The sequence below is a fragment of the Fukomys damarensis genome, unplaced genomic scaffold (assembly GCF_012274545.1).
Source record: "Fukomys damarensis isolate Sample0158 unplaced genomic scaffold, DMR_v1.0_HiC HiC_scaffold_38, whole genome shotgun sequence".
Lineage (NCBI taxonomy): Eukaryota > Metazoa > Chordata > Mammalia > Rodentia > Bathyergidae > Fukomys > Fukomys damarensis.
Window position 1 is genome coordinate 74,873,199 of NW_022900950.1, and position 16,223 is coordinate 74,889,421.

General features: G+C 40.6%; 1 protein-coding gene across 2 annotated transcripts in view; it reads left to right on the forward strand.

Moving 5' to 3' along the window:
* The window catches only part of Trim2 (tripartite motif containing 2), a 97,756-nt gene that overhangs the window by 58,110 nt on the left and 23,423 nt on the right, over positions 1-16,223 (forward strand). For both annotated transcript variants that reach the window (XM_033759869.1, XM_033759868.1), the window contains 3 exons: positions 4,101-4,166; positions 7,224-7,281; positions 11,138-11,286. In XM_033759869.1, coding sequence (XP_033615760.1) covers positions 4,101-4,166; positions 7,224-7,281; positions 11,138-11,286 — 273 coding nt within the window. The remainder of the gene's footprint in view (positions 1-4,100; positions 4,167-7,223; positions 7,282-11,137; positions 11,287-16,223) is intronic.

Consider the following 16,223-nt stretch of genomic DNA (forward strand, 5'->3'; position numbering starts at 1 on the left):
GGGCTCAGTCCCGCTGGGGTTCGGGCGACCTGCTCTGTGGCCGTGCCGTCTTTCTGCTTCCGAGTTTCATGCCTTTTTTTTTTTTAACTTCTGTTGGCAGAAAATCAATGTCTGATTAAAAAGAGCTAAGACTTTAATACCTTGATTTAGCTAAGTGGACGTTATATTACGGAGGCCGTGGTGGACAAAGATCTGGGGCACTGTGTTTATTTGTAGATACTCGGCCAGCTGTATTTTAACTGATAACGGCTTCTTTGTGGTTAAACTACCAACCCAGTCACCTGGGCATAAAATGGTCCAAGAAGCCGCCAGATCAGACTTAAAACAAGCCTGTTGCCAGCGCTTCATGTTATATTTCTCTTGGTTGAGTTGGCGCTTCTTATAACTGACTACTAAGAACTGCAGCACAATCATCGACTTCGCACTTTAATCCATCTAAACATTGATCACCTTGTATTAAGTGATTCGATGTGCTGTTACCTCTTCGGATGCATCTGATCCTGGAGAAGCATGTGACAAAACCTTTCGTAGATAAGGACTTGCTCTTTCAATATGTGCTCGAGAAATAAGATTAGTGTAATGTTGGTAAAAGACAAACTTTATCCTCTTTCTTCATTGTCGGTTGGCAGGTGTTTTGATTTGGTCAGGCTTGCTGGGTAAACAATTACAGGTCCTGGCATATTTTTGGAATCAGAGAAGTGCAACTCAGACAGCAGCAGATAACAAGTTTTTGGGTTTTGTTTTGTTTTTTTCAAAGTTTTATTGTAACTGACCAACGAGAAAGGTATTAGGAATTCTGTAAACCTTAGACACAAGGTTTTTAAAGCAGTTTAAAATACTTTGGCTAATGAAGAAGCATCATAGTCCTCGGGAGAAGTTTCGAGTCTCCTTACTGATTTGAACACCTTTCTAAATCACAATATCAGCTGAGCAAGTCCTTGTTAATTTTTTGATGTTCTAAGTGCAGTTATTAATATGACATGCTTTTACAGTAGTTATTTCAATTCTGGCCATACTACTCTCCTACTGTAGTTAATAACATTTTCTTCTAATTATAAAAGAGATTAATGAGTAAAGCAGCCTGAAAGCACTGTAAATGAATGCTCCTGCACTACATTTCTTGAGTAACTTTTATAAGCTCTTGGTGTTGAGAGCCTCCCTAGAGCCCCGGTACACTAGATTCCCTTTGTCATTCTGCCAGTCTGGTGAAGTGCAAGGGGCTTTCCAGAAGCTGTTTATGATACCAAATGCTAGGACCTTTTCTTACAACTTTGGGACCTATTTTCAGCCAAAGCAGCTGTAGTCTAAATTCCTAAGGGATTTTTACTGCTCCCACAAAGCCCCCAATGTCTTCTAGATCTGGTTGGAGGGGAAAAAAAGTTATCAACCCTGGGACACAGTAACAGCACCTTTAAAATAGGCATGCCCAGTTCATGCGTGATGTATTTTCAAACAAGCACCTGAGCTGATTCTAATTATGGCAATTTGAGACCCACTGGAATCAAGAAGTGAACCGAGGAGCCTTCTAACTAGGTGTGGATCTCTGATTTTCTGATACTGCAGAGGTAGAGTGAAGGGAGACTGGTAGGTCTAGCTCTCAGCCCTAGGTTTAGTGGACAGGTCTACATGGTTTCCTGGAGCTTGCCTACCTGAAGTTTCTCTGATTTCTCTCTGCAAGCAAGACAAGAGGTACTTATCACAGACACCCCCCCCCTGCTTTTTTTTTGTGTTTTTTTTTTTTTTGAGACAGGGTCTCACTACGTAATTGAGACTGACCTGGAACTCACTATGTAGCCCAGGCTGGTCTCAAACTCCCAGCGATCCTCCTGCCTTAGCCTCCCGAGTGCTGGGATTGATTTCCCCATTATTAACTCCCTCTGTGTAAGTATATTTGGAAGTGTGGCAGGTATTGGGGGGCGTGGCAGTCCGAGCAGCTTCAAATTTTAGAGCTGAAGGCATCTACAATTCAGGGCTGGTTGTCTAACGCGCTTTCTAAGCCCAGGGAAGCCCAAGGCAGTTCATGTCCTAAAGTTTTTCAGTCTGCTGGGTGGAGACACGTAAACTCATCTCTTCAGTATAGTCGGTGATTCGATCAGTGCGTCCTGGAAACACAGGCTTAGCTTGTGAACTCGGGGAAGCTCTGTGAGGGCCATGCTGTGCTGAGATGTTTTAGAGATGTTTTAGAGTTGGACCATGCAAGAAGAGGTGTTTTAGGTGGAGGAACAACAATTTTTAAAAGGCCCAGAAGTTAGAGCGCGCCTCGAATAGAGAATAGTCTTCGTGTTACGACCCAACTTGCTTAGCTCATCCTATTTTTATGGCAGACGTTGAGGTGGGAGGGGCGGAGCCCGGTAGGGTGAACTCAGGTGATAGATGGCCTACATCAAACTAGGGGTGTGTGGACAGTCCTTTTCACAGTGTGAAAAGAGAGGTGACTTGGAGGTGAGATGGTGAAGTTAGGCTACTGGAGGTATGTTGCAGGAGGTGGATAATGAAGGCCTGAACCAGGGCTGTGGTAGTAGGGGCAGAGCTGGCCGGACAGAAGAGAAATAGTTAAGCACCGAAACTGGCGGAACTGGGTGCTGGGTGGGATGTGGAGTAAGAGATGAAGGCCCCCAAAGGACTCAGTGCCTCTGGGGTGGATAACGAGGTAGCAGGTTTGGGAGGAGGTGCTGGGAGGGTTAGGAGCCCTTGGGTTTGAAGTCTGTCCAGCTGGCAGGTAAGTAAGTACACGAGACTGAAGCCCAGGGGTACACTCAGCGACAGGTGTAAAGATTTGAGCTCTCAACTCAGGTGTAATTAAAGCCACGAAAGCAGGTGAGATCAAAGGAAAGGCGTGAGCAGACGAGGGGCTCGATAGCCAGACCCTGAGGAATTACAGCGTTTGAGAGTAGACTGAGAAACTTGGGGGCTGCTCACATACTCATAGACTCCCCGAGAAAAACAGGATCACTTCACTGAAACGAGTTAGTGAGTTCCCAGGTTTTGATAAAGCATAGACTCAGGTCCTCAGGTATATAGCTAGACTAGCCGTCCCCACCCCTCTCCTCCTCCGTTGTAGAATGACGTTTTCCAATGAGTTTTTGGTGGAATAGTGTCATCTTTATTGTGCCTGTTTTTTAAGTCAGTGGTTTGTTTCCCTGTGATCGCATTTAATTTTTGAGAAAGATGCAGATCATTTAAGAAACATTAGTATGAAATTCCATGTTAGAGAGCTAGAAATGATGCTTTTCACTGTTTTTTGGTTTTGTCTGTTTTTTCTGCAAATCTTTGGATTGAAATTTGGCTTTTTAAAGAAGTGGGACTTCAGCTTTCTATGCACATGTTCTGTATACAATAGATAGATGGTACCATGTATTTATCCATTTCAGTGGTATATTGATTGTCTTAATTTCAAATTGGCCTAAAGTGTCACAGAATAATAATAACCTGACTAGGCTCCAGTTTTCTGCTTGGAGAGGCTTTTCCTTCCTCTAGCCTATTCTTCACATTAGTACCACAATTAGTACACCAAACTATCTCTTTAGTACTCTGCTGCTTTAGAATTTACCCTGGTTCTTCATCGTTTAGAAGAAAAGCCATCCGGTCCCTCCCAGCCTTCCGTAATTTCCAAAGCCCTCACAACAGCACACCACTTGTGCCTGTGGAGCATTCTGTGCTCTTCCCAGCGCTGCGCCGCCCGGGTGGGGTCTGCCCCTGGCGCCCCCTCATCTCCGAGCTCCCTTCTTCCCCGGTGGGATTAATCCATCCTGTTCCGGGTACTTACGCATGTTGCTGCTCATTAGTTGTAAGTGTTTGTGAGAGTTTGTAAACCTTTTGTAGGTAAATATATTTGTTTATCATTGGTCATTTTATGAATATTTAATGTCTATGAAATGACAGGCACTGTTTTCATCACTCTTCTTGCTATTATATTAGTAGCACCTACCACAGAAATTGGCATAGTAAGTAAATACAAGGTAGGCTTGACTCTGACAGTATCAGACCTGTTGGTATTGGATAAGACCACGCATGGAATTTCAGATAATGTTTCGCACCAAGTTGTTTGAAATGCATTGTTTAAAAAATGCACCATTTACCTTTTTTCTTTTGTGTTTTAGTCAAAGAAGAAAGGACTGAGTGCAGAAGAAAAGAGAGCCCGCATGATGCAAATATTTTTTGAGACAGTAAGTTCTTTTAGGATTCTTAATATTTTGTGTAATTTTCACGTTAAATATGTTTTTGCAGTTAGTAGATTTTGTATTTTCATGTTAAGCAATCCAGTGCTAACAGTCTGCTTTGTTCAAAGTCTGTACTGAAGGATGGATAAATTCAGCACACCTTTGTGGTTCCTGTGAGCAGTGGAGTATGAAAGAACCGTATACCACTGTTGGGAGGTTCTCCTTACCCAGACTGCCCTAAATACTGCTGCCAGAACTATCTTTCCAAAGCAGCGTTCATGTTTCCTTTTTCCTGAAATGATGCTGGTGACAGCTAACATTTACGGGGTGTTGCCTAGGTGCCCATTGCTGTTCCAAGCCCCAGTGTACGTTGTCTGATTTTATCCTTCCATCAACTCTGTGAGTGTAGGTACTGTTGTCTCATTGGATTTTTTTTTTTTTTTTTTTTTTTTTTTTTTGGTGGTGCCAGGGATCAAACTTGTGCTTACAAGACAGGCAGCAGAACCACTGAGCCAGATCCCGGGGTCCTTATCAGCATTTTTACAAATGAAGACACCTGTGAGATACCACCTATCTTAAGAAGCTGGTCCTGGATCTCAAAAATAGACTTGACTGTACCAGGATTCAAACCAAAGAGGGTCGCATGATTTTAGAGGTGGAAAAATACTGCCTCTTGGTATTTTTCCATCTGACTATACTGTAACACATGTATGATGGCACATAGGCCTCCTTAATTTATTACAGATGTTTGTGCTTGCCACTTGGTAGGAAATTTGTTTAAAGTCTCAACTCTTATGTGGCAGAGTCAGGGTTCGAACCCAGGCATTTGGCTTGAGAGCCTGTCTGTATCATGTTTTTGTACAATGAATGCTCTAGATTCAAGGACAAATGGGCTTTTTACCTAAAAGAATTACTAATGTCATATTGCTTGGCAAGACCTTTAACCTGTTGTTTCCAGCCCACTGGCTATTTTTATCTTACGTAGATGCAAAAAAGATAGTGAAAAGTAGCAACGTAAATAAGAAATTGGCAAATTGATGTTAAGTAAAAAATGCAGCAGGCCGGGGATTTAGCTCAGTGATTCTGCCGCCTGCCTCGCAAGCACAGTGTCCTGAGTTTGATCCCAGTATAAAAAAAAAAAAATTAATTTAGTATTATAACTATAAAGGTTCCATGGTATTTGCACTTAGCTTTTTTTTTTTAATGCTGGGACCATTCTTTTCATCATCAGTGTTTAATTCTGTGAAGTCTAAGAACTACCATTTATACTAATTTATGTAGTATCATTTGCCTGTCTGCCTAAATTTGGAGACCTGCTCTTTGCAAACTCCATTAGTCACACAGCAGCCCCACAGGGGTGGCTAGTGTGTCTGCACCTCTTCCTTGGTGACTGCCTACAGGCAGATGTCTGAGTGCACTCATGTTCTCTTGACAAGAAACCTGAAGTATTTGAAGACAAACTGATTTTTCAAATGCATTATTAAAAGTCTACTTGTAGTCTTAATTTATTACATGATCCCTGAAATCATAAATTGTTACCTTTAAATATCTTATTTCCAGAAGTGTAAAAATTGATCTACATCAGTACTCTAAATCCACTGAGTTAGTATTTTCTTAGTTTATTAAGCCTTGTGGATAGTGAAAGGAGATGTTAAATCTTAAGTGAAGACAAAGTTAAATCTTTGGTGTAGTAAGATGAAATTTTTTCAACAAATTTATTATGCAAATGGTAAACCTATAGCAAAGATCAGTTTTTCAGTATTCCTACCATCTAACTTCTACCATTAACATACTTGCTTTATCACATTGTATTCATCTGTTCACTCCTTTATCCGTCAGTTCTTTTTTTAAAATGTACTTCAAAGGAATTCTTTATATACATCCTGGGTACCATTCCTTTGTCAAGTATTGTTTTGCAAATATTTTCTTCTGGGAATGATTTGTCGGTTCAGTTTTTTAGCAGTGCCCATTTGGATGAGCAGAAGTTTTCAATTTTTTTGAAGTTTAATTTCCATCTAGTTGAAGTTGCTTTCCTATAAACTTGATTTTGGAAGAAATGGATCCCAGATTTCCGTAACAATAATCACAGCATTTCTCTACTAATTACTGAATACTTTAGTCTTTTCAAATAATTTCACTTTCATTATCTAGGTTGTTTTCACCACTTAAGCCATGGCTATTACAAGCAGAAGTATTCAATGTAGATCCCCCCCCAACTGATGATGATTATGTTAAATATTCTACAGGCGTATTTTTCCATAGTCTTTTGCTTTTGATCTGGAAGACATATAAAATGTGCAGATGAATAATTCAGACAGCCATGGATTGCATAATTTTTCTATTGTTTACTTATTACTGTTTTATGAAACCTTAAATGTAAACTTAATCTTGACAGTTATCTGCTTTGCATTTAATTAGAACTGCTAAATCCGTAGAGTGATACATCCTAAGTAGTGCATTGTTTATGCATCCATCTGTCCTTCCCCTCCTCTCTTCTTCCCCCTCCCCTCCCCCTTCCCCTCCCCCTCTCCCTCTCTCTTTCTATGGGGTCTCATATGACCCAAACTCCTAGCTACTGCACCTGCACCTGGCTATTGTCTGTATGGTATTTTCTTCAAATCAGTGTCAGAAAGGCTCATGTTACCACCTAATCAACCATAACTAGTTTTTCTCCTTCAGTGGGAAGATATGTTTTGTTGATGTTGTTGTTCTGATCTCTAAGTACTTTAATAAATTTCATGTTCATGCAAAAGTCCATCCATTTTAAGTTTTATAGGAGGTGTTAAATAAGATAATCACAAAGTCTTTTTTAGTTTGAAAATGCTTAATTTTATTGCTTTGTTCATTTTTAGGTATAGGTTTTTAATACAACGGTTTTGTTTGTTTGTTTGTTTTGGTACTGGGATCGAACTCAGGACCTTGCACTTGCAAGGCAGGCATTGGCACTGTTGAGCTAAATTCCCAGCCCAATACAATGTTTTGTAAACATAAGCATAGTAAATATAAATATGCGGTAGAAAATAAATGTCTGTATTTCTTCTCTTCTTTTACCCCTTTAAACAGAAAGATGTATTTCAATTGAAAGACTTGGAGAAGATTGCTCCCAAAGAGAAAGGCATTAGTAAGTGTGGAAGATGTGCTGGGATGTGCTGGGAGTAGCTGTCATCTTTTCTGCAGCAGTCCCCTTCTGGAAACACAAACTTCTGGAGATGAGAACATTTGTAAATGTCTCGTGTTGGTGTCTGTTGGCCATGGACACAATTGTTTTTGGAGCATCTGCTTGAGGAATTCAGATGGAATGCATGTGCACATGCACACATGTGCGTGTGCTTACACAGTATCACACACTTCTGTTTATTTTAAAAGAAGTCAAACTGTGTATGGTCTAGTGTTTGTTAAATGGGCTTTTTGCATCTTTACACAGTACAGTGTAGTTCCTCAGTCTACTATAACAAATTCCCACAACTTTGATGGCTTAAGACAGCAGAAACTTGTTTTCTCACTGTTCTGGAGACCAGACGTTTGTCATTAAGATGTGGGCAGGGCTGATTCCTAAGGAGGCGCCAAAGGAGAATTGGTTTCATACTTTTCTTCTTGCTGCTAGTAGCTGCCAGCAGTTCATGCTAAACGGAAGAGTCTCTGGCTCTGCCTTCACACGGCCTTTGCCTCTGTGTTTCCCTTCTTTTCTGTCTTATAAGGACACATGTCATTGGCTTAGGACTCACTCGATGTCCAGGATGATGCAGGTTTTGTGGGGTTTTTTTGTTTGTTTTGTTTCGTTTTTTGTTTTTTGGGGGGTTTTTTTGGTACCAGGGATTGAACTCAGGTCCTGCACTTGTGAAGCAGGCGGCGGAACCCCTGAGCTAAGTCCCTGGCAGGATGATCTTGTTTTAAGATCTTTAACTTTTGGTAGATTTTTTTTTTTTTCTTTTCCAGTACCAGGGATCAAACTTGGGACCTTGCACTTGCAAGGCAGGTGCAGCGTCACTGAGCTTAATCTCTGGCCTTAAGATCCTTAACTTTTAATTACATCTACAAAGATCCTTTCCATGTAAGTTCAGTTACAGGTTCAAGGGGTCAGAAGAGTACTATTAAATCCACTACACATGATAAATGTATTTTTTTACCGGGCCGGGGATTTAGCTCAGTGCCACTGTGCCTGCCTGACAAACATATGGTCCTGAGTTTGATCCCTGGTACCAAAGAGAAAAAACAAACAAGAAAAACAAAATTTATTTTTTTACCTTTTGCTTCTGATTTTATAAGCTATACATGTTAACAAAATTGGAACTATAAAAATTGTAAAGAAAGTAAAAGGTCATAATTCTTTGATTCTGAGGTCACCACTGTTATCATTTTGGTGTATTTTGTTTGTTTTGTTTTTTTAGAGTCTCACTGTGTAGTTCAGACTAGCCTTGAACTCACTGTGTAGCCCAGTCTGGCCGAATTTGCAGTGATCGGCCTGTCTCAGCCTCCGAAGTCCTGGGATTACAGGCCTGCGCCACCATACCCAATGTACATTAGGGATCAAACCCAGGGCCTTGTGCATGCTAGGCAAGTGCCGAGCCGCTGAGTTACAGTCCTCACCGTGTATCAGTGTATTATCTGCATTTATATTGCTTCCCTGCCATACACACACTGGGCATTGAGCCCAGGCAGTGCCGAGCTATATCCCCAGCCTCTTTAAATTTTTATTTTCAGATAGTTTCACTAAGTTGCCCATGCTGACCTTGAACTTGTGATTTCCTGCCTTAGCCTCCCATGTAGCTGGTATTGTAGGAATGTGCCGCTATTCCCTGCCTAAAAGTGATTTTTTTTTTTTATTTAACATCTGTGTCTCCTAATAGTCCCACTATAACTTGCCAGGTTACCTACTGTTGAGCATCTAGATTGTTTCCAAATATTGCCTCTAAAAGTAACAAGTAATTAACATGCTATATCTGCCATGGGCTGAATAGTGTCTCCTCTAATTTACATGATGAATTTCTTACCCACAGTGTGTTTGTATTTGGAGAGAGGACTTTTAGGAGGTGATTAAAGTTAAGTCAGGTTGTAAGTGTGGAGTCCTAACCCTATAGGATTGGCAACCTTATCAGAAGAAGAGAGAGAACTCTGTGCATCTGCTGAGGAAAGGCCATGTGAGGACATAGTAAGAAGATGGCTAGCTGCAAAACAGGAAAAGAGCACTCACCATGAACTGAATTGGCTACTGTCACTTTGTTGTTTTGTGTTTTTGAGACAGGGTCTCACTGTGTAGTTCAGGCTGGCCTCAAACTCCCAGTGATCCTCCTGCCCAGCCTCCCAAATGCTGGGATCACAGAAGTGCGCACCGCACCCAGCTCTTGGCCTCTATCTTGAGCCACTGTCCAGAACCGTGAGAACTAACATTTCTGTTGTCTCAGCTACCCAGTCTTCAACATTTTGTTAAGACAACCCATGCAGACTAAGACATCGTCTATAATGTTTTACCATGTCTCATACTACTTTATTAGGAAATGTCTGTAGAAACAGAATAGAAAGCAGATTTGTACAGGTACTAGACCTTTTAATGTGTAATCTCACATTGCTTCTGAGAAAGGCTGCCCTAGTTTGTATTCACACTAGCTTGTTTTGTTTGCTTGTCTGCGGTGCTGGGAATGGTACCAGGGCTGCACCTGCTAGACAAGTGCTCTTCTAACGAACATCTGCCGCAGAATAATTTCTTGACACTTCTTTTACTTTTCTTTAATTCTTCGACATTTCATTTCAGTCTGTCCTTCTAAAAGTGGGGATGAATGTTTTGCACACTTGATGTCAATTTTATTTATTTATCAAATCTTAAATTATTAAAATTTTTTATTGTGGGGTATCTACTCTAGGAAAAATTAAAATGGACAGTAAATGTGAATATATGTATGGATACATAGAAGAATTGTTTGCATCTTTACATGGTCTCTTTTGAAGAACTTTTTTCTGAGTTTTAATTTTAACCCTAACTATTGCACCTAGTTTATTTCTTTATTCTTTAACTTTTCATAGTGGTTTTGTTTTAGTTTTCTTAGCAAAGGATAATACATATTCAATGTTGAGGAGGAAGCAAACATAAGGAAGCCAGAATTGCTTGTTATCTAGCATCCAAAGATAACTACTCTCAAACTGGTGCATGCTGTCCTTTCACCTTATTGGGGGAGGGCGGCTTTGTTTTTTGTTTTGTTTTGTTTTTTTGGTACCAGGGATCAAACTTGGGTCCTTGCTCTTGTGAGGCAGGTGGCAGAACCACAGAGATAAATTCCCAGCCCTTAACTTTTTTTTTTTTTTTTTTTTGGTACTGGAGACCGAACTTCGGTCCTTGTGCTTCTGAGGCAGGCGGCAGAACCCCTGAGCTAACTCCCCAGCCCTCTTATTTTTTACATAGTATATTCTGTGCACTGTGTTTTGAATATCTGAATATATACCTATACCATTAAATATTCTTGTATAGCATAAACCACTGCACGGTATTTTTTAAAATCCTGTTACTAGACTGGTTGCCACTCTTTAAAGCAATGCTTTGACAAACATCAGTGTACACATCCACATGATATTTTGTGATTCAGTTTATAAAGGTGAAATTTCTCCATAAAAGATATGCATAAATCTATAGTTTTAGACACATAGTTCCATAGTTTTCTACCCATGCAAGAGTACCCATTTCCTTGAAGCCTGTATTATATTTTTTAATGTTTTTAATTAGGTAGTCAAGGCATATCTCATTGCCTTGGTTTTGCATCTCTTCAATTAGGAGTGGGGTTGAGCATTTCCTTATATATTGGCCATACACATTTGTAGCTATTGATGTATTTTTATTGTATTTTGTCATCTTTATTGTTTTAAGAATTTCTTACTTATACCTTATTAACTCTTGAAATACAGTAATGTTTTTGCAGATGTTTCTCGTTATTTGCTTTTTAAGTTTTATTCATGCTGCTTTTTAATAGAGTCTTTAAAATTCCTTTTAGCTGCTATGTCAGTAAAAGAAGTTCTTCAAAGCTTAGTTGATGATGGTATGGTGGACTGTGAGAGGATCGGAACATCTAATTACTATTGGGCTTTTCCAAGTAAAGCTCTGCACACAAGGAGACGTAAACTGGAGGCTCTGGAATCTCAGGTCAGCCACCACAGTTAAAAATAATAGATTTGCCTCATGACGTACCCAATCCTTTTTCCATTTGGTGATTCCCTTTACATTTTCAACATGTATTGCTTGGCTCAAAGTTTAAAGATAAATCAACTGCTCCATTTTTCTCCTAAGCAGTAGGCTTGGAGATGTAGGTCAGTGTAAAGTGTTTGCCTAACTTGCGTGCACCCCAGATTTGATCCATAGCAGCACAAAACAAAAAATAGTACTACGACCTTAGAATCTTTTAACTTTCATTTTCCCACTTGTCATGATGTTGCTTTCTAGTATTTTAGTTTCTCTGTCGAAAAGTCAATAGCCTTTGATGGAGCCAGGTGGGTTGGTGCATGCCTGTAATCCTAACATTTGAGAGAGGCTGAGGCAGGAGGATCACTGTGAGTTCGAGGCCAACCTGAACTACAAAGGAAGGCCCTGCCTCAGAAAATAATGTGCCCCCACCCAAATAAGGTGAAAGGACAGCATGCACCATTGTGAGGCAGAAGGATTGCTGCAAGTTCAAAGCCAACCTGAATTACATAGTGAAACCCTGCCTCAAAAAAATCAATAGCCTTTGAGAGGGCACAGTTAGATCTAGGTCTACAGTTGAGTTGATAGGAAAATCCTCACTGTCGTCTCTCCCTCATTATCCACACGATTTCCCCATTTGTCCATTCACTTGGACATAGGGTCTCACTGTGTACTCCAGACTACAACTGCCACTGTGTTGGCAGGCGTGTGCTGATAATGAAGTTGGGAAGTAGACAGCCAAAGACTGAAGCATTTAAATGAACTTCAGGTTACAGCCAGCTTCTAATCCACATTTATGTGAACATTGCAATTCTGTAATACATTTGATGAAGACTGCTTTTGTCTACAAGTGATGGAATTTTTGATTAACACTCATAAATGGGTAGAGGTTCATTTTTCTCATAAAAAGTTTGGAGATAGGTGTGGATGGGTAGTGACTCAGTGAAATCACTCGGCATCTTTTTCTCTTGGCCTTCCCATCCGACACTGATGGCTGCCTCGGCTCCTCTTGTTAAATCTGAGGCAGGAGGAGGAAGGCGGGTTGCTAGGGTATCTGTCTCTGCACCTGCAGACTTTTGCTTGCATCCCGCCACTTCTGCCTGTACGGCACTGGAAGTGGAAATGGGCAGAAGCAGTGGGTTACTGAGTCAGTCAACTGAAGCGTCTGGCTGCAGTCATGGTGATGAAAATAGGGTGTTACTGCAAGAGTGGGAGGGTACCTGCAGCACAGTTGGTCAGGTAGGAAAGCATTTCAGGATTTGTTCTCTGTGAATGCATAGGTTATACAGAAAACAATGCTTTATCTTGGCAATTTTCCTCCCTTTGATTGCAGTACTGATAGCAAAATCTCTGAGTTAAAAATACCAGATAACATCACGTTTTGATTTTTTTCCTTAGAATATGGAAATATTTGACTAATTGCATATTATGTAGTTTTTTATTAGTTTGCTGTACAAATATACTTTCACTGATGTACATTTATACTGCAATAAATAGGGTGTACTGAGATTGGTTCACTTTCTTAGGTGCCAAAGGTTATTTATTTTGGAAACTTTGGTTATGGCGCTGAAACTTCCTTCTTGATCAAAGATACCACCTTATTCTACAATGTTGTGCAGTAGTCAGCTAAGAATATAAAAGCTTATAATTCATATTTTCTTGATGATTCTGCACTAAAATTGTTAAAAGCATGTGTTTATTGATATTTTAAATATTCACCCATTTAATACATTAGTGTGAGGCCTGGAGAGGCAGGGGTTTCTCTGGAACACGCAGGCTTCACTGTCCAGGTAACCTGGATCCCGCTGTTATGTGACCGAATCACTTGGTTTCTCTGGACTGCGCTGTCCGCATCTGTCAGTGGCAATAACTAAACCTTGCTTTGGTGAGGTCGCGTGTGTACCACGGCCTCTGCAGCCCTGGCCCTCAGGAGGAACCTGCGTCAGGGCAGCTGTTCCCCTAACAGCTAAGGGAGAACAGAGAGACTCTGGCTCACTGCACTTGGGATTTGTTGGTCTTATCATTATTTTTAAAGACTTAAAGAAAAACATGCAAAAGAAGCTGTGAGTACAAAAAAATTTTAAGAGATATTTGTTTTGGGTTTTTTTGGTTTTTTTGGACCAGGAATCAAACTCTGAACCTTGCACTTGTGAGGCAGGTAGCAGAACCACTGAGCTAAATCCCCAGCTCTGGTTTGTATTTTTTTTAATCTCCTGCCTAAACCTATGGGCTGAGCTTCATGGCATGTATTCAGCTACCTGCTAGACATCTCTTCTGATTGGCTGACAGGCAATTTATACTCTGTGATCAAAACGCGGCTCTTTACCCAGAAGAGCTCTTCTGTGTCATCTTGTTCTGAAGCCACTGTCACTTTGTCACCTAAAACCTGGTAGTTACATTAGATTTTTGTTTTCCTTTTCCCCCATGTTTATTTGGTTCCAAAAGTGTGTTGATTCTACATCTTGGTATTGCTGAGATCTCTCCTTTCTCTCCATTCCCATTGCTCCCCTCTTGGCTTAGACTGTGATTATCTCCATCTCTGGCCCAGAGTTTGAATTAGTGTTTTCACTGGTCTCCCTGCCTGCAGCCTTCACTTTCTCTTATGTGCTGTAACAGTTACCTTTAATAGCCTTAAATAATTTTCAATAAAATCCAGATTTCTCAGATTGGGTTTAAGACTTTCTGTAACCCAGCTTCTGCCATTGGCCAACCTAATAACCTATTGTTGCCCCTTCTCAAATCCTACACATTATCACACCAAACTGTTTACAGCTTCCTGAATACATTCACTTTATTTCTTTCTGTGTCTACATGTTGTGCCTGGCTTGTTCTTTTTACTCGTCTGACAGATTCCAACTTGTCCACTATCAGAAAATGTATCCATCAAGACCCACTTCAAAAATCTGCTCTTCTGGGGTCGGGGTTTTAGCTCAGTGGTTCCACCACTTGCCTCAAGCTCAAGAACGTGAGTTCGATCCCCAGTACCAAAAAAAAAACTTCTCTTCTGGGAAGTTTTCCATCTCCTCAACATAGTCTAGTACTTCTCTGTACTATGTCGTAGTCACTTTTCTGTCCCTGGGACAAATATAAGACATCCACAGCTTAAAGGAAGGGAAGTTTATTTTGGCTCACAGTTTCAGTGTGCTTAGTCCATGGTCTGCTGACTTCAAGGCAGATCTCAGTGGAGAAGAGTTGTTTACCACATGGTGGCCAAGAAGCTAGGGGTGAGAATATACCCTCCAGTTCTCTCTGCCAGTGACTTGACACTTCTGACCAGGCCCACTTCCTAACAGCACATTCAGCTACTGAACTCATCAAAGGATGAATCCATCTCACTGGTTGGCAGAGCACATACCAACGTGTGTAAAAGTCTGCTGTTGTCAACTGTTCTTTAAGTCCCTTCTGATTAAATGTACCAGTGTCAAGTTTCTCACAGAGCCCAACACACATCCCTTATCCTTAGCTACTCCTTACCAGACACTCGGTGTAGCTGTCAACTTTCTGTTCGTGTGTATTGTTCTCTCATGTAGATTATGCATCTGTTCTCTGTGTCCATTAGTTTACTTCAGACTTAATCCCTAATAAGACTTTAGTAAGTGGAAACTTTTTAAGCCACAAAATAGTTTTTTGATATTTTACAATATTGGCATTTGCATTGTAATTTAAAGTTTATTCACCATAGATCAAAAGAGTCAAAAAGAAACTGTAATTGCCTATGAATCTGTCACTTAATACTAAATACTGCTGACTTTTTTTGTCCTTTATATTTTATATACACAAATCAGGATTTTTTTTAGCCATAAAAAACAAATATAGATCCAACTTGCGTAAATAATAAGAATTCACTGTGTGCTATAACAAGAAGTATGGAGGTAGCCTTCTCAGGGCTGCCCTATCCCACACACACTGATACCAGAAATTTAGGGGCTGGGGACTTAGCTCAGTGGTGCCGCCACGTGCCTCGCAAGTGCAAGGTCCCGAGTTGGATCCCCAGAACCAAAAGAAATTTAGGCTTCTGTGACTTTTTTTTTGGCCTTTCCTTTTTGGGTGCAAGTGGTTAACTGTAGCTACTGAGTCCTCACCTGACACTGTCTCCAAAGCAGGAAGAAAGATGGAGTTTCTTCTTGTACATCTTTTTTTTTTTTTTAAGTCTAGAAGGAAAATCCTAGAATGTTCCTTTGCCCAAGTAGAATTCCCTTTATTTTTCCATTGACTGGGTCTGAGTTACACTTCCAGTGCACACTCTGGAAGGAATTAGGTAAACATAGATCAGGTTCTGCGAAGGAACCTGCTTTCTGAGCATATTGCCTCTGTAGTTTGAACAAAAATTGGAGTCCTGTTAAGAATGAAAGAAAGCAGGTGTGGTGGCACACATTGTAATCCCATCATTCTGGGAGGCTAGAGCAGGAGGATCGCAAGTTTGAGCCCAGCCTGGCTAAAAATAAAACATAAAAAGGAGCTGGGCTATAATTCAGTGTAAAGGGTTCATTTCCAAATTCAGGGATGGGGAGAGATTTCAGGGTCTGCCAAATTACAGCTAAAAAGAGTCCTGCCCTGGAGCTGGATATGGTGTCTTGTGACTGTAATCCCATCTACTCGAGGCTGAGGTGGGGGACTGCATGAGCCCAGGAGTGCTAGGGCAGCCTGGACAGCATAGCTAGCAGGACTTTGTCTGTGCCCCAATCCCCAGAAGTTATGCCCTTTAAATTGAATGCTTTCATTACGTCTCTCTAGTGCCCTGGAAAATCAAAATTAAATAAATGTATATTTCTTGGGATTGAACAACTCAAATTGGAGGTGGGAAAGAGACATATGCACTATAAAGGATTTTTATCAGTTAGCAGTTTCAAGCAATAAAAAATAAAGATAATAGTACAACTGTGAAAACTCATGAATTTTTG